Source organism: Ovis canadensis, chromosome 8 (genome assembly GCF_042477335.2).
Source record: "Ovis canadensis isolate MfBH-ARS-UI-01 breed Bighorn chromosome 8, ARS-UI_OviCan_v2, whole genome shotgun sequence".
In the NCBI taxonomy this organism is placed as follows: domain Eukaryota; kingdom Metazoa; phylum Chordata; class Mammalia; order Artiodactyla; family Bovidae; genus Ovis; species Ovis canadensis.
This window is the reverse complement of record NC_091252.1, coordinates 59,366,425-59,382,057: the sequence shown is the minus strand read 5'-3', so window position 1 is coordinate 59,382,057 and position 15,633 is coordinate 59,366,425. Positions and strand designations below refer to the sequence as shown.

Sequence of the window (15,633 nt, the reverse complement as noted above, 5' to 3'; positions counted from 1 at the left end):
CAGTGTTTACATATGTAGTGGCCTATAACTCAGACTTTTATATGAAAAAGGTCCAAAATATATTGCTAAGTAAACAAAAGACAAGTTACAAAACACATTCAGATCTTTTCATACAAAATTATGTAATAACTATCCATGCAGGTACATATTTGACCAAAGCACTCATTTTCAACCTGAGCAGAGGTATCTGTACTCAGAATCTTACTGGGACTAGAAGGATCCCCAACTTCCCCAGAGATCCTGATACATATACTGTTTAAGAATCTCTGTTTCGAGTTTCTATTACTAATATGAACATGAATCCTTCAAAAGCAGGTGTCAGACTGAACGTTTTGGCACAGAGGAAAGAAACTCTGGAATAATGTTTATTAAAATGATAACAGAAATTACTTCAGGAGTGGGTATTCAGCTGATTTTTACCAACTTTTTTGTACTGTTCTGTATTATTTCAATTTTTGTTTACAATGAATTAACAGTTTTAGAATCAGGGAAAAGAAAGCTATTCATATAGGAGAAAGATAAAATACTTTTAATCAAGTAATTTTATAATTATTAAATATAGATTTTCTGGATGGGAAAATTCTTAACAGTTCCCAAAATTCAAATGTAAAAGTACAGGGGGTACTTTCAAAGGCACGATCCTCTTTCAACAAGAACTGTCAATCCATATAGCTAAAGAACCAAGGGAAAATGTGATATATCATCGTGTTCGTGCTCAGTCACATCCAACTATTTGTGACCCGATGGACTACAGCCTTCCAGGCTCCCCTGTCCATGGAATTTTCCAAGCTAGAATAATGGAGTGGGTTGCCAGTTTCTCCTCCAGTGGATCTTCCAAACCCAGGGGTCAAACCCACGTCTACTGCACCTCTGGCACTGCACATGGATTCTTTACTACTAAGCCATCAGGGAAGCATGATATGTCATACCACACAACTAAAATTTGATCAACAAGTAAAACCATAAAATAAAATGACTCTTTTTCAAAAAGTTTTTTTCAATCACAAAGAACAAAAAAATTAAGATTTAATTTTGCTTGCTTACTCTGTATCTAAGACAACAATCAAGTGCCAGTAAGTGTAGGAAATGAAATAAATGAAATTTAACATCTTAGTAAAAACTAGATTCAATTTTTTAACTGTCAACTCTACATCAATAAAAAGAAGTTTTTAAAAAACTGGATCTGATTCTAAATTCCATGCTTAATTATTAAAAATATATGTTTACTTCCACAAGAAAGAAAAACAGCAATGTTTGATTTTTTAAAAAAAGATAAAAATATGACTTACCCCATCTAACAGAGTATTTGATAAATGCATACGGAGGTCTTTACGAAATGGAAATTCCAGATTTGAAACATGAAACACTGAATTATCTCTATCAACCATAAAAACTTCATTTGTGCCATCAATCAACATCATATACCTGTAAATGAAACAGTAAGAAAGTAATATTAACAGTATAATTCAAGAATAGGGTCATAAGAAATAACAATTAAACTGTTTTTCCTTAGACTTGCAATAGCTACCTGGAATAATGTTCACCAGAGTGCCCCCTCCACCATCATTCAGATTAAAGTACCATAAATAATAAATTTGGTTTTTTTTTAAGTTTTTGCTTCCTATAAAAAACACAGGGTATATAGAAATCAAAACTTTTTATGAAATCCATGTGATATTCAAAAGCAATCTCATAACCCATCTTAGGAGAGACACATTCTCTAAGTTTTATTAAACTTCAGACATCAAAATTTATAAAACACAAAAACACACATATATGTAATTACTGCATTTTACCAGCTCAACAGCTATATGGATTAGGTACTGCTGTCTCCACTTTGCAATAGGAAAAAAGAAAGTAAGTGATCAACAAATGCCCAGACTTCAATGTATCCTGGGTCCCTTCTATCATACAACAATAAGCAGAAGAGGTAACCCCTTTCGTTGGACTAATATGATGATAAAACCAGATCCCACCATTTCAGGGACAACTATCATTCATTACTATCGAATTAAAATAATTTTTAATACAAGTTCATAAAAATTTTCATTAGTCAATCATTTCATTTCAGAAAGTGAAGAAAACCTAAAGAGCCTCTTGATGAAACTGAAAGAGGAGAGTGAAAAAGTTGGCTTAAAGCTCAACATTTAAAAACTAAGATCATGGCATCCAGTCCCATCACTTCATGGGAAATAGATGGGGAAACAGTACAAACAGTGGCTGACTATATTTCTGGGGGCTCCAAAATCACTGCAGATGGTGACTGCAGTCATGAAATTAAAAGACGCTTACTCCTTGGAAGGAAAGTTATGACCAACCTAGACAGCATATTCAAAAACAGAGACATTACTTTGTCAACAAAGGTCCGGCTAGTCAAGGCTATGGTTTTTCCAGTAGTCATGTATGTGAGAGTTGGACTATAAAGAAAGCTGAGTGCCGAAGAATTGATGCTTTTGAACTGTGGTGTTGGAGAAGACTCTTGAGTGTCCCTTGGACTTCAAGGAGGTCCAATCAGTCCATTCTAAAGATCAGTCCTGGGTGTTCACTGGAAGGACTGATGTTGAAGCTGAAACTCCAATACTTTGGCCACCTGATGTGAAGAGCTGACTCATTTGAAAAGACCCTGATGCTGGGAAAGATTGAAGGCAGGAGGAGAAGGGGATGACAGAGGATGAGATGGCTGGATGGCATCACCGACTCAATGGACATGGGTTTGGGTGAACTGCAGGAGTTGGTGATGGACAGAGAGGCCTGTGTTGCAGTTCATGGGGTTGCAAAGAGTCAGACATGACTGAGCGACTGAACTGAACTGATCTTCCCTGGTGGCTCAGACAGTAAAGAATCCACCTGCAATGTCAGAGACCTGGCTTGGGAAGATCCCCTGGAGAAGCAAATGGCTACCCACTCCAGTATTCTGGCCTGGATAATTCCATGGACAGAGGAGCTTGGCAAGCTACAGGCCATGGGCTTACAAAGAGTCACACATGACTGAGCATCTTTCATTTCACTTCACTTCATATACATTGAAATGACTTTGGTCATTAGTCATCCTTCCAATGACCAAGTTACTGTCAATACATTTATTGATATATTGATATAAGTTACTGTCACTGACTCCCAACTAGTGGATCATCAAGAATGGAGCACTAGTGCACACCATATAAAACAATGAAGTTCAGATGAATTCACAGTTGAGGAAATTACAGACTGACAGGCTACACTACCAAACAGACAGCAGCAAGATTTGGGGTGAAAATGGAGACCATATCCAGGCACCAAACTCTTCAAAGAATGAGAAAAAATTGACAGCAATTAATTAGAAAGTTGAAAGGCATGAGCTTCAAAGGAACAGAAGAATCACTGTGTTGTCTGGTTTGTTGTTAAATGAAACAGTGGAAGAATAATAGTCCCGATGTACCACTGAGAATGGAAGGAACGTGGATCAGGTCGGTCTAATCTCCTACCCATGAGGCAGATGAAAAAAAAAAGCAGCAGCAACCGAAAGTTGGGAGCTGAATCAAGTTAAAGCTAGGGGAACAGAAGAAACGTTCAACTGAAGATGTGGAAGCAAACATACATGGAGGCTATTATACCAGAAGACAATTTGTTTCCCATGAACAAGTGTTCTAAGAAAACAGAGAGATGTGTTCAGTTCAGTTCAGTTCAGTAGCTCAGTCATGTCCGACTCCTTGCAACCCCATGAATCGCAGCACGCCAGGCCTCCCTGTCCATCACCAACTCCTGGAGTTCACTCAAACTCACGTCCATCGAGTCGGTGATGCCATCCAGCCATCTCATCCTCTGTCGTCCCCTTCTCTTCCTGCCCCCAATCCCTCCCAGCATCACAGTCTTTTCCAATGAGTCAACTCTTCGCATCAGGTGGCCAAAGCACTGGAGTTTCAGCTTCAGCATCAGTTCTTCCAATGAACACCCAGGACTGATCTCCTTTAGGATGGACTGGTTGGATCTCCTTGAAGTCCAAGGAACTCTCAAGAGTCTTCTCCAACACCACAGTTCAAAAGCATCAATTCTTCGGCACTCAGCCTTCTTCACAATCCAACTCTCACATCCATACATGACCACTGGAAAAACCATAGCCTTGACTAGCCGGACCTTTGTTGACAAAGTAATGTCTCCGCTTTTGAATATGCTGTCTAGGTTGGTCATAACTTTCCTTCCAAGGAGCAAGCGTCTTTTAATTTTCATGGCTGCAATCTCCATCTGCAGTGATTTTGGAGCCCCAAAAATAAAGTCCGACACTGTTTGCACTGTTTCCCCGTCTATTTCCCATGAAGTGATGGGACCAGATGCTATGATCTTAGTTTTCTGAATGTTGAGCTCTAAGCCAACTTTTTCACTCTCCTCTTTCACTTTCATCAAGAGGCTCTTTAGTTCAGGAGAGGAGAAAGGGAGGGCTGGTTTAGGGAATAGAAGTGCGTGACAACAGACTGAAGAGCAGCAAAACAGACCAAAGGGGCAGACATTTGGGGACTGGACTGGAAGCATGCTGTTACTAGTGTTTTCAAAATAATTAGTCCCAGCAGGCCCCTGGGGAGGAGGTGGAGGACTCCTGCCCTTGCTACATATTAAAAGAGTGGCAACCCTAGGAGATAAGGATTGTGAAGACTCAGGCTGCACTTGGAAAAAGAAAATCAGCCTCCGTCTAGACTGACAGTGCACCTGAGAGACTCAGAACAACTGGAGGGCCAGCGGACTGGCAAACAACAGCAATACGTAGCTCCCAAAGCCCTCCTGCAAGTGCTTTCCAAAAGCTGCAACTCCTGGTAGAATCTAGTCTTCTTGAAGAAGTCAACCCTGCCCTGGGCGGTGTTTCAAAGAGAATTTAAATCAACATAAGAACAGGTCAAGTAAAAAGCCTTCTGATACCTGTAAAAATGGTACTGAAGGCACAATCTATCATATTGTTTAAAGACCTAGGCCAGCACTGTGCAAAGTTTATTATTAACTTTTAGTATTTCCATGGCAAAATAATCAGGAACACTTAAGGTTGTAAGAAAACATACAAGGAATTACTCAGTTTCCCAAGTTATTAAACTTTTCCTCCAGTTTAAAAAAAAAATAGAAAAGCCTATTAATTTAACTTAGCCCATTATTTCCTAAACTTATTCCTGATATCTGTTAATATCTGCAGAACTAGTATTCCATATTCACAATTTCAGAAAAGCTGGCTTACACTAATGAATTTCAGAATTCAGAAAAAAGAAATAGTTACCTCTTCTGATCATATAATGACAACAGAAATTATATCTCCCTTTTTGCTGGTTGCCTAGAAGTTCAGAATTAAATATAATGTTAAAACAGAGTAAGTATTAAATCCTAGGGTGCTGGTACATTTGTTTTTTCTGTCATAATTATTCTCTATTAATTTTTTAACACATTTGAGATAAGTATACACACACATAAATATATATGTATATACATCTTACTATCAGACTTTGCTTTTTACTTCAAAATACTATCTCTGCATACTTATGCATAAACAGGTTTAAAAGACCAAGGAAGAAAGGGCTTTAGAAGATGGAATTCACTATAAAAGACTGCTCATGGGAAACTCAGCATGCATCTACAGATATATCGTAGAAATTATTTAGTAGTTGGTATTCCAGGATTCTTCTGCACATATAAATTTTCAGGCTTTAGAACAAAAGTTTCTGGGATGCAATTTCTGGTTTGAATTCCAGTCATTTCAAATTACACGTTCTTTTGTTATGCGACACCCACAAAATGTAAGAAGTTATTTCATGTTAGGGAAGAAATAAGGAATGCGGAAATATTTTCATATCACTCCAAAGTCTCTGAATGAATAGATTCTTTAAAAAAATGAAACCATCCCAAGTACCATCGGATGCTGGCTTAGTACATAATGATGGTTCTACCTTCAGTGAAAATGGATCACTAATGCAATATGATTTCTTATTAATAATGGTGTAACTTCAATTGCAAATCTAATATACAGGATTACTAAATTATTTGTATAATATCCATTCTTATTAAAAGACAAAAATTAGTAAGAAGTTTCACTGAACTAGAAATAGAAAGCACTGATTCATTTTTTATACTAAAGTATATATACCAAAGCCATAGTGAACTGAACTGAACTGAACCAAAGCCATATAAATAACAGCAAAGCCAAATGCATTCGTTCACTCATTCAGGCCATCCCACAAGGCTTGCATGATCTTAGTTCCATGACCAAGGATTGAACCCATGACCCTTGATGTGGAAGCTCAGAGTCCTAACCACTGGACCATCAGGGAAGCCTTGCATAAACTGTTTCATGGTAAATATCCTTCGAGTCACTGAGATGTGAGACAGCTATTCAAGTAAAACCACCAACTGCATATTAATACAATTCAGGAAGTACATAATTAAAGAAAAGGAAAACCGATTTAAAAAATTGGTAACTAATAGCATCTTAAGAATTTTAATTCACACTTCTAATACTCTCAGAGTAAAATTGTCTTTAAACATCTTATAATTTAAATTTATCACTAATATCCATTGATACAGAAAGAGATTCACAATATATTAAATGAAGAAAGAGCACCTTAAAAATCAGAATGTATGAGTATGAGGGGTAGGGAGTTAAAACTCTGAATAGCAGAACAGACAGGAAAGCCTATACCAAAATGGTAAGAACTTTCATCTCTAGGTAGAATTATTAACGATATTTGCTTTCCTCATTATACTTTTTTGTACTTTTAAGAAATTTAAAAAAAGTATAAGCACATATTGCTTTTTCAAGCCAGGGTGGGGATGAAAATTAAAGCTTTAGAAAAAAAAACAAAAAATAGAAATACAGTCTAATTACAGTCTAAACATTTTTCCTTTGGCAATAAAATAAGATGTGATGTTAAACCTCGGTCCGACTCTTTGCAACCCCATGGACTATACAGTCCATGGAATTCTCTAGGCCAGAATACTGGAGTGGGTAGCCTTTTCCCTTCTCCAGAGGATCCTCCCAACCCAGGAATCGAACAGGGGTTTCCCGCACTGCAGGCAGATTCTTTACCAACTGAGTTATCAGGGAAGCCCAGTCATACCACAACAGCTTCAAAATTAGCAGGTATTTCTCCTCTCTTATATAAAGCACTCAAAGTGGGTAATAAAAACAGAAAAGTTGATTCATTTCACCATCTCTATCCACTTTTACCAATTCCCATCAAACTAACTATAGTTTTTTCTTTTAAAAGGATTAACCAATTAATTTTTTAAAATACTTACTAAAGGGTCAACCAGGCATCAGGCACAGATGCTAGAAATATAATAATGTAAACAGCACAAGTTCTTCATCTAACTTCCTCTGGTTTTATACCCTTAGCAAGAAAACAAGACATTAAACAAATAATCCCAAACACAGCAAGTACTCGTAAGATGAAGTTGTTGTTGTTCAGTTGCTAAGTCATGTCTGACTCTTCTGCAACTCCATGGACTGCAACCCACCAGGCTCCTCCGTCCATAAGATTTTCCAGGCAAGAATACTGGAGTATGTTGTTGTTTCCTTCCCCAAAGGATATTCCACCAGACCCAGGGATTGAACCCTCATCTCCTGCGTTAGCAGGCAGATTCTTCACCAGTGAGCCACCAGGGAAGTACCAAAGTGAAGCACAAGATGCTATAGGAGCACACAAAAGGTACAACCTGTCAAAATTCAGACATCAGGAAAGGGATCCCAGAAGGATTCTCAAGTAGCTGATAGTAACAGCAGGTTATAATCACTTAGTGAGCAATGACTATGCACAAAGGAAAGTCGATGTACTTTATGTTAACTCAATTAAGTCTTAAAACAATCTGACCATGTAAAGAAAATTATTCTGCCTGTATTCCTGATGAGGAAACTGAAATCACACTCAGTAACCTGCTCAAAGCCATAAAGCTGGCAAAACAGCAAAGCTGTTATTAAAACCTAGACAAGAGCCTATCTCGACAACCTCTACAGTATCCTGCCTCTGACTTGCATTGTGCAGGAGTTAACTAAACACACATTGTTGGGGGGTGAAGGGAAAAGGGAAGGGGATAGGGGTGTGTTGTGAGAACCAGTGCTTGGTACACAGTCTGCCAGGTGCAATATCCTTGAGACAAAAACAGAAGGTTCATGCTCTGGCAACAGCAACAACAAATTCAGAATACGGAAGCATAGGGAGAAAGATAACTTGAGACTACAGAAGTAGTCAAGGACTCAGTGATTAATGAAACCATTTTTAACTTTATTCTGGACAGTGGAAAATCCCTCTTTTGAGACAAACAGAAACCATAAAGGGTAATTCAAACTGAAGAGGTGTAATTCAGGGAACTGGTTACAGATATTGGAAAGATGAAAAGGTAAGAAGGGAAAATGAAAGTAATCAAGAGATGAGTAACTGTAGGAGGTACTCAACCCAGAGGGCTGCGGGAACAAAACGGAAGAGGCATGTTAGCTAGCAGAGGCCAGGAATTTGGAGGATGGGCACTGTGAAACATGGAAGAGGTGGGGAGGTCAATGGAGCTCAGGGTTCAAACCTCTAAGGAAGTGGCACCAAATGGCTAGGACCCGGACCTCTAAGGAGAGGAGCCCAGCATCTCAAGTTTCAGTCTCTACAGAGGAGTACAGAAGGAGGATCCTCAAACTGCTGAGAAGACACAGCGTCGTGGGTGAGGAAATGCAAGGGGCACTCCTCTGCCTAGAATGCACCTCCAGCAGCAGGCACGTCTGAGAGGGAGCAGTACCGTTGGTGCTGAGATTGCTAAAAGAAGCTGGGGGCGAAGTCAAAGTTGCTGCCACCTGCTGAAGGGATAAAGAAACTAACACTAGGGAAGTCCCTTCTCTCACCTTCCAAATTCCTGCTAGCGCTCCCCATGGTAAAACTCAACAGGACGTGAGCTGGCAAGGAAGTCTGAGAAATAGTTTGCACAGTTTAAAAGGGTGGAATGGGAGCTCAGAAACAGCAGACCACTGAAATGCTTTTAGCTAAGTAATAGCACAATCTGAGCTGCATTTTTCAAAGCTCACCCCCACATTATGTGTACTCCTATAGGGTAGGAACCAATCTGTAGACCAGAGAAATTATGAGGTTTTTACAGTACCCCAAGTGGGAATGCAGTGGCAATGATAACTCAGAGGTGTAAGTGGATAAATTCAAGATATGAAAAAGGCAGACTGACAGGATACTATGCTCCTGACAGGCAGTGGGGCTGAGGGGCAGAAGTCGAGGAGGACTTCCAGGCTTCTGGCAGGAGGAATGGGTGCACTCGATTTATTGATCCATGGAGCACTGGGGGAGGAGTCACTGTTCAGTTTAGTTGGGTGGAAGTGATGGCATATGGACTTGCAGCTTTTCATTTTTACACTGGAAACCAAAATGCCCTGATTTTCTCTATCCATGTGTCTAACAGGTTGGAGGCAGAATCTAAGTCAGACAACTAAACGCTTCCTTCTTAAAACTTTTAACTTGAGTGACAGTGAGGCACAGGAATAGCTTAAAAGTGACTCAGAGTGATGGCAGAGGCATCATTAGCAAGTGCCAAAGGTGCCTTCCTCTTCCAAGTGTTCCTGTGCCTGACCTTGGCCCTGGTCCTTGCTGCCTGGCCTCCCTTGATTCTTACCCATTTTCTGAGACAGGTTCTCCTCAGAGTCAGCCTTCCAACACATCCCTTTGCTTACAGGCGCCAAAGTTGATTTCTACTGCTTCTAGTCAATCTAATGCTAATGGATATGCTGGGTTTGGGGTTGCTTTTTCTTTTTTTTCCATTTTGCCTATTATATACGGTTGAATTCACATAAGTTAAATGTGCCCATGACGGAACCCCACTGTAATATGTTCCCCAACCTATCCTTAATACAAACGGTTACATGACACTAGCTCTTTACACAATAACCTCATGCCAAAAGATATGCCATCTATTTCCTGTCCTTGATCACTATACATTAAGCCCAAAGTTTACCTTCCCTTGTATCTCTTCCTCCCATAAGAATTCACTGCCAAACCTCTGCTGTTTCTATACCAGCTACACTGCCTCTCATTTCTATTCCCGAAAGAATTGGTATATAGTCCCTGAAACCTAATTCTCAAGATTTCAGAGAAATAAATTCCGCTATATTAAAATTTCTTATAAAGAAAATTCACAGTTTAGAGCCACTTCCCCATATATAATTATAGACCTTCCTGACATAAGAGCAGTTGATCAGACTCCCCCAGGCCCACCAACACCTGTCAGACCTTACTTCAGAAACGATACAAGAAAAGCTGACCTGCTAAACTCCAGCTTTCTTCCTTCCCCATGGGGGTTTATGAACACTTTGCCTTTTTCTCTCACTAGCTCACCACTCAGTAAATTTGATCTCTGGTAATCTTTTCTGCAAAGTATATCCATGTCCTCTTTAAGCCATTTTGCCCCATTTCTTTCAACTCTTAAAGAAGAGGGAAATGTATGTTATGCATATTTTACCACAATTTTTAAAAATGAAAAACAAGAAGTTACAGTCATGAGTTTTCACCTAGACCAAATTAAAAATCAGTGTCACACAGTCCCTTTCACAATTTCTATCATACTCTCAATCTATCTCATCTTACAGAAATGAAATCCATTTTCTCAAGAGAGTTTTTAAACAAGTCAAAACAGTTTTTATAAATGTCTTATATTTGTTGCAACATAGTTTGTTTGGTTACCTCTGTTGGAACAGTACATCTTGTCACTTTTCACAAGTAAGTAACTTATCTACCTTAAAAGCAAGCTTTATAGGCTAGGCTTGGAACCTAACCACCATTCAGCCTAAAATTCTATGGAAACACAACCTAAAGTCTACCAACTTAAATTAAGGAATCTCAGAAAAAGGTTTCAGATAACTTAAAACATCACTGTTTATACTGCTTTCACAAAAAAAAACCAATATTTGATGATAAAACAGTGTAATCGTACACAGGAGCTTTGCTTCCAAACATAATGGCTATAATCTGCTTACCTGACACAAACATTTCAACCTTTGAAAACAAAATATATCTAAAGGAAAAGTATGTGAGAGTTCACTCAGTTGTGTCCGACTCTTTGCGACCCATGGACTGTAGCCCACCAAGCTCCTCCATCTGTAGGATTCTCCAGGCAAGAATACTGGAGTGGGTTGCCATTCCCTTCTCCAGGGGATCTTCCCGACCCAGGGATCGAACCCAGGTCTCCCTGGCAGATCGAACCCAGGCAGACACTTTAACCTCTGCACCACCAGGGAAACATAGCTTTACCTAAACTCACCTTCCCAGAAATTCAAAGAACTCAATTAAGGTCATTCCTATGGCAAGAATACATGGAAGAACTATACAAAAAAGATCTTCACGACCCAGATAATCATAATGATGTGATCACTAATCTAGAGCCAGACATCTTGGAATGTGAAGTCAAGTGGGCCTTAGAAAGCATCACTAAGAACAAAGCTAGTGGAGGTGATGGAATTCCAGTTGAGCTATTTCAAAGCCTGAAAGATGATGCTGTGGAAGTGCTGCACTCAATATGCCAGCAAATTTGGAAAACTCAGCAGTGGCCACAGGACTGGAAAAGGTCAGTTCTCATTCCAATCCCAAAGAAAGGCAATGCCAAAGAATACTCAAACTACCGCACAATTGCACTCATCTCACACGCTAGTAAAGTAATGCTCAAAATTCTCCAAGCCAGGCTTCAGCAATATGTGAACCGTGAACTCCCTGATGTTCAAGCTCGTTTTAGAAAAGGCAGAGGAACCAGAGATCAAATTGCCAACATCCGCTGGATTATCAAAAAAGCAAGAGAGTTCCAGAAAAACATCCATTTCTGCTTTATTGACTATGCCAAAGCCTTTGACTGTGTGGACCACAATAAACTGTGGACAATTCTTCAAGAGATGGGAATACCAGACCACCTAACCTGCTTCTTGAGAAATCTGTATGCAGGTCAGGAAGCAACAGTTAGAACTGGACATGGAACAACAGACTGGTTCCAAATAGGAAAAGGAGGACGTCAAGGCTGTATATCGTCACCCTGCTTATTTAACTTCTATGCAGAGTACATCAGGAGAAACGCTGGACTGGAAGAAACACAAGCTGGAATCAAGATTGCTGGGAGAAATATCAATAACCTCAGATATGCAGATGACACCACCCTTATGGCAGAAAGTGAAAAGGAGCTAAAAAGCCTCTTGATGAAAGTGAAAGAGGAGAGTGAAAAAGTTGGCTTAAAGCTCAACATTCAGAAAACGAAGATCATGGCATCTGGTCCCATCACTTCATGGGAAATAGATGGGGAAACAGTGGAAACAGTGCCAGACTTTATCTTTTTGGGCTCCAAAATCACTGCAGATGGTGACTGCAGCCATGAAATTAAAACACGCTTACTCCTTGGAAGAAAAGTTATGACCAACCTAGATAGTATATTCAAAAGCAGAGACCTTACTTTGACGACTAAGGTCCGTCTAGTCAAGGCTATGGTTTTTCCAGTGGTCATGTATGGATGTGAGAGTTGGACTGTGAAGAAAGCTGAGCACCGAAGAATGGATGCTTTTGAACTGTGGTGTTGGAGAAGACTCTTCAGAGTCCCTTGGACTGCAAGGAGATCCAACCAGTCCATTCTGAAGGAGATCAACCCTGGGATTTCTTTGGAAGGAATGATGCTAAAGCTGAAACTCCAGTACTTTGGCCACCTCATGCGAAGAGTTGACTCATTGGGAAAGACTCTGATGCTGGGAGGGATTGGGGGCAGGAGGAGAAGGGGACAACCGAGGATGAGATGGCTGGATGGCATCACGGACTCGATGGACGTGAGTCTGAGTGAACTCTGGGAGATGGTGATGGACAGGGTGGCCTAGCGTGCTGCGATTCATGGGGTCGCAAAGAGCCGGACACGACTGAGTGACTGAACTGAACTGAACTGAACTGAACTATTTTCATATTAACAAATTAAAGAGAACATACACACAAACAGTAACACTACCACCTAATCTTATCTTAAATGTTTTATTTCTGCTGTTAACAATCATTGAAATGAAGGCACGGTCCTAACATATTCTTCACGTAACCGGGAGACATAGTTCATAAAAAACTATTAAAATTCTCAAGACTTCCTTGGTGGCTCAGTGGATTAAGAATCTGACTGCCAATGCAGGGGACACGGGTTCAATCCCTGACCCAGGAAGATTCCATATGCTGGGGAGCAGCTAAGCTCATGTACCACAACTACAGAGCCCGTGTGCTTAGAGCCTGTGCAGCAAGAGGGGCCACCACAATGAGAAGCCCATGCACCACAACTAGAGAAAGCCCATGTACAGCAAAGACGCAGTGCAACCAAAGATAAAAATAAGTATTATTTAAAAAGGAAACTATCACAATTTTCACTCAACATTATAGAAGATTCCAACCTAACAGGTATTTTTACCTTGATATATTGATTCTAAAAGCACAACAGACGTCTTCAAAAGGATTGTGTGTTGTGTGTGTTAGTCGCTCAGTCGTGCCCGACTCGTGCCAGGTTCTTCTGTCCATGAGATTTTCCAGGCAAGGATACTGGAGTGGGTTGCCATTTCCTTCTCCAGGGCATCTTCCCAACCCAGGGATCGAACCTGAGTCTCCTGCACTGCAGGCAAATTCTTTACCGACTGAGCTACAAGGGAAGCCCCTTCAAAAGGATTAGCTTCTTTTTAATCTTCATATCATATCAATTTACATTCATGAAACAGATGGGATTAAAGTTTTATAGTCTTAAATTCACGTTAAGCCCACAGCTTCAATCTATTACATGATCACCTATATACACACAGGCTTCCCTGGTGGCTTAGAGGTTAAAGCATCCACCTGGAATGCGGGAGACCTGGGGTTCGATCCCAGGGTCGGGAAGATCCCCTGGAGAAGGAAAATGGCAACCCACTCCAGTACTCTTGCCTGGAGAATCCCATGGAGGGAGGAGCCTGGTAGGCTACAGTCCACGGGGTCGCAAAGAGCTGGACACGAATGATCGACTGAGCGACTTCACTTTCACTTTATATACACACAACAGTAATTAAACAGACAACCTGTATCATTTAATTTTAAATTGCAAAGCCCATTTACTTCCTCTCCAATTTAATTGTCAAACTTTGATCTTAACATGTTAATTATAAATTAAATGGCAGGCCCAAAGCATACGACTGAACATTTGAACAGTTTGCCAACATTTGAATGTCTTCTACCTCTGGAGAGTCATCTTTATTTTATATGTTGTTTCTACAGCAAGTTTTCTACTATGTTATGTTCATCTAAGTTTTATTTAAGCTTGGTACTTAGTAAGCTTTGTCTATGGAAAAATTATCAGTCAAAAAACTTTAATTTCAACTTACATAATTCATCACAAATTATTCTTGAAAACCTAGGGGTACCTACCATGAAAAAAATAATCACAAGTCATCCAAGCCTTCTCACTAAAATATCATGTATGCCTATTTCTATTAATAGACAGTAATAATTTTTAAAATGTAGATGTTTCTATTTCAAGAAACCTCCTTCAACCAGCAAGACTTAGTCTTGCACAAAGCTTAAAACTCAACACTGCAAAAGAATCTGGCAGGCACAGGGCCCAGTATCAGTTTCTGGATTCCTCCCTCCCATTTCACAGAACTAATGACACATAATACAAATAATCAAGTTTTTAATAAGATTTAGAGTAAACTTTTTGTTCCAAACCACCCCAAAATTTAAAATTTTAATTTTCTCACTTTGTTTTCATTAAGTGTGAGTGGTGCCAATGCTATTATTACAGGCTTTGGAAAGAAAATTCCAGTTTCATAGCCTGTAACACCAGACTCTCAGTGTTTGCCAACTAGACTGCTAAAAAACAGGCAGGCATCTGGAACCAAAAATCCCAACAAATATTATAAAATGATTATAAAAGTCCAATCCAAAAGTATATGCTTTAACTTCAGAACTGTAACTGCCCTACCCTTTCTCATTTTGCCATCCTCCAGTGCTCAGAAATACATACATACCTACTGCCAAGCTTTCGTTTCTATAAAACTACATTTTGTCCTAAAATACATAATCTTCAAACTCTTACTCAAAACTTCCTTTCATGGAATCTCTCATACTCGAAATAACAGGTCCTATTCAACTCACTCTATCCCTCCCAAGTTTTCTAAAACTTGTAAATCTAGTATGTCCCACATCTGGTAGAAAAGAAAGCGTACAGCAGAAGAAGCAGATGCATGAAAATTCACTTGAAAGAGTCTCAACTTTATTTTTAATTGAGCTCATTTAAGCTAAAATATAACAAATATTAAAAAACATAATATATGATGTGTTATTCACTAGTGAACATTAAAAAGTATTTTATTACAAGCCATTAATTTTATATATATATAGCATATATATATATAAAATATATAGCAAGTAGGAGTGAAGATATCCATAGGCAGAACAGAAGGCCCCTACATAGAAAGATACGTGGGAGGCCACTGTGGAGGTTAAGACATTCCAGACAGGCTCTTTCTAGCTGTGTGATTTTGCACAAATCACTTGATTACTCTAAAATACAGTTTCCTCATCAAAAATTTCCACCTCCTAATGTGACTGTAAGAATTAAATGAGTTAGTATCCCCATGCTCAAAGTAGCATTATCCAAATCAGCAACAGTATACAAGCAACGCAA

The 15,633-nt window shown here is 39.4% G+C and overlaps 1 protein-coding gene across 1 annotated transcript in view; it reads right to left on the bottom strand.

Moving 5' to 3' along the window:
* Nucleotides 1–15,633, bottom strand: part of RNGTT (RNA guanylyltransferase and 5'-phosphatase) — a 237,060-nt gene that overhangs the window by 153,335 nt on the left and 68,092 nt on the right. Inside the window, exon 9 of the mRNA XM_069598310.1 lies at nt 1,290–1,425. Within this exon, the coding sequence (XP_069454411.1) occupies nt 1,290–1,425 (136 nt within the window). The remainder of the gene's footprint in view (nt 1–1,289; nt 1,426–15,633) is intronic.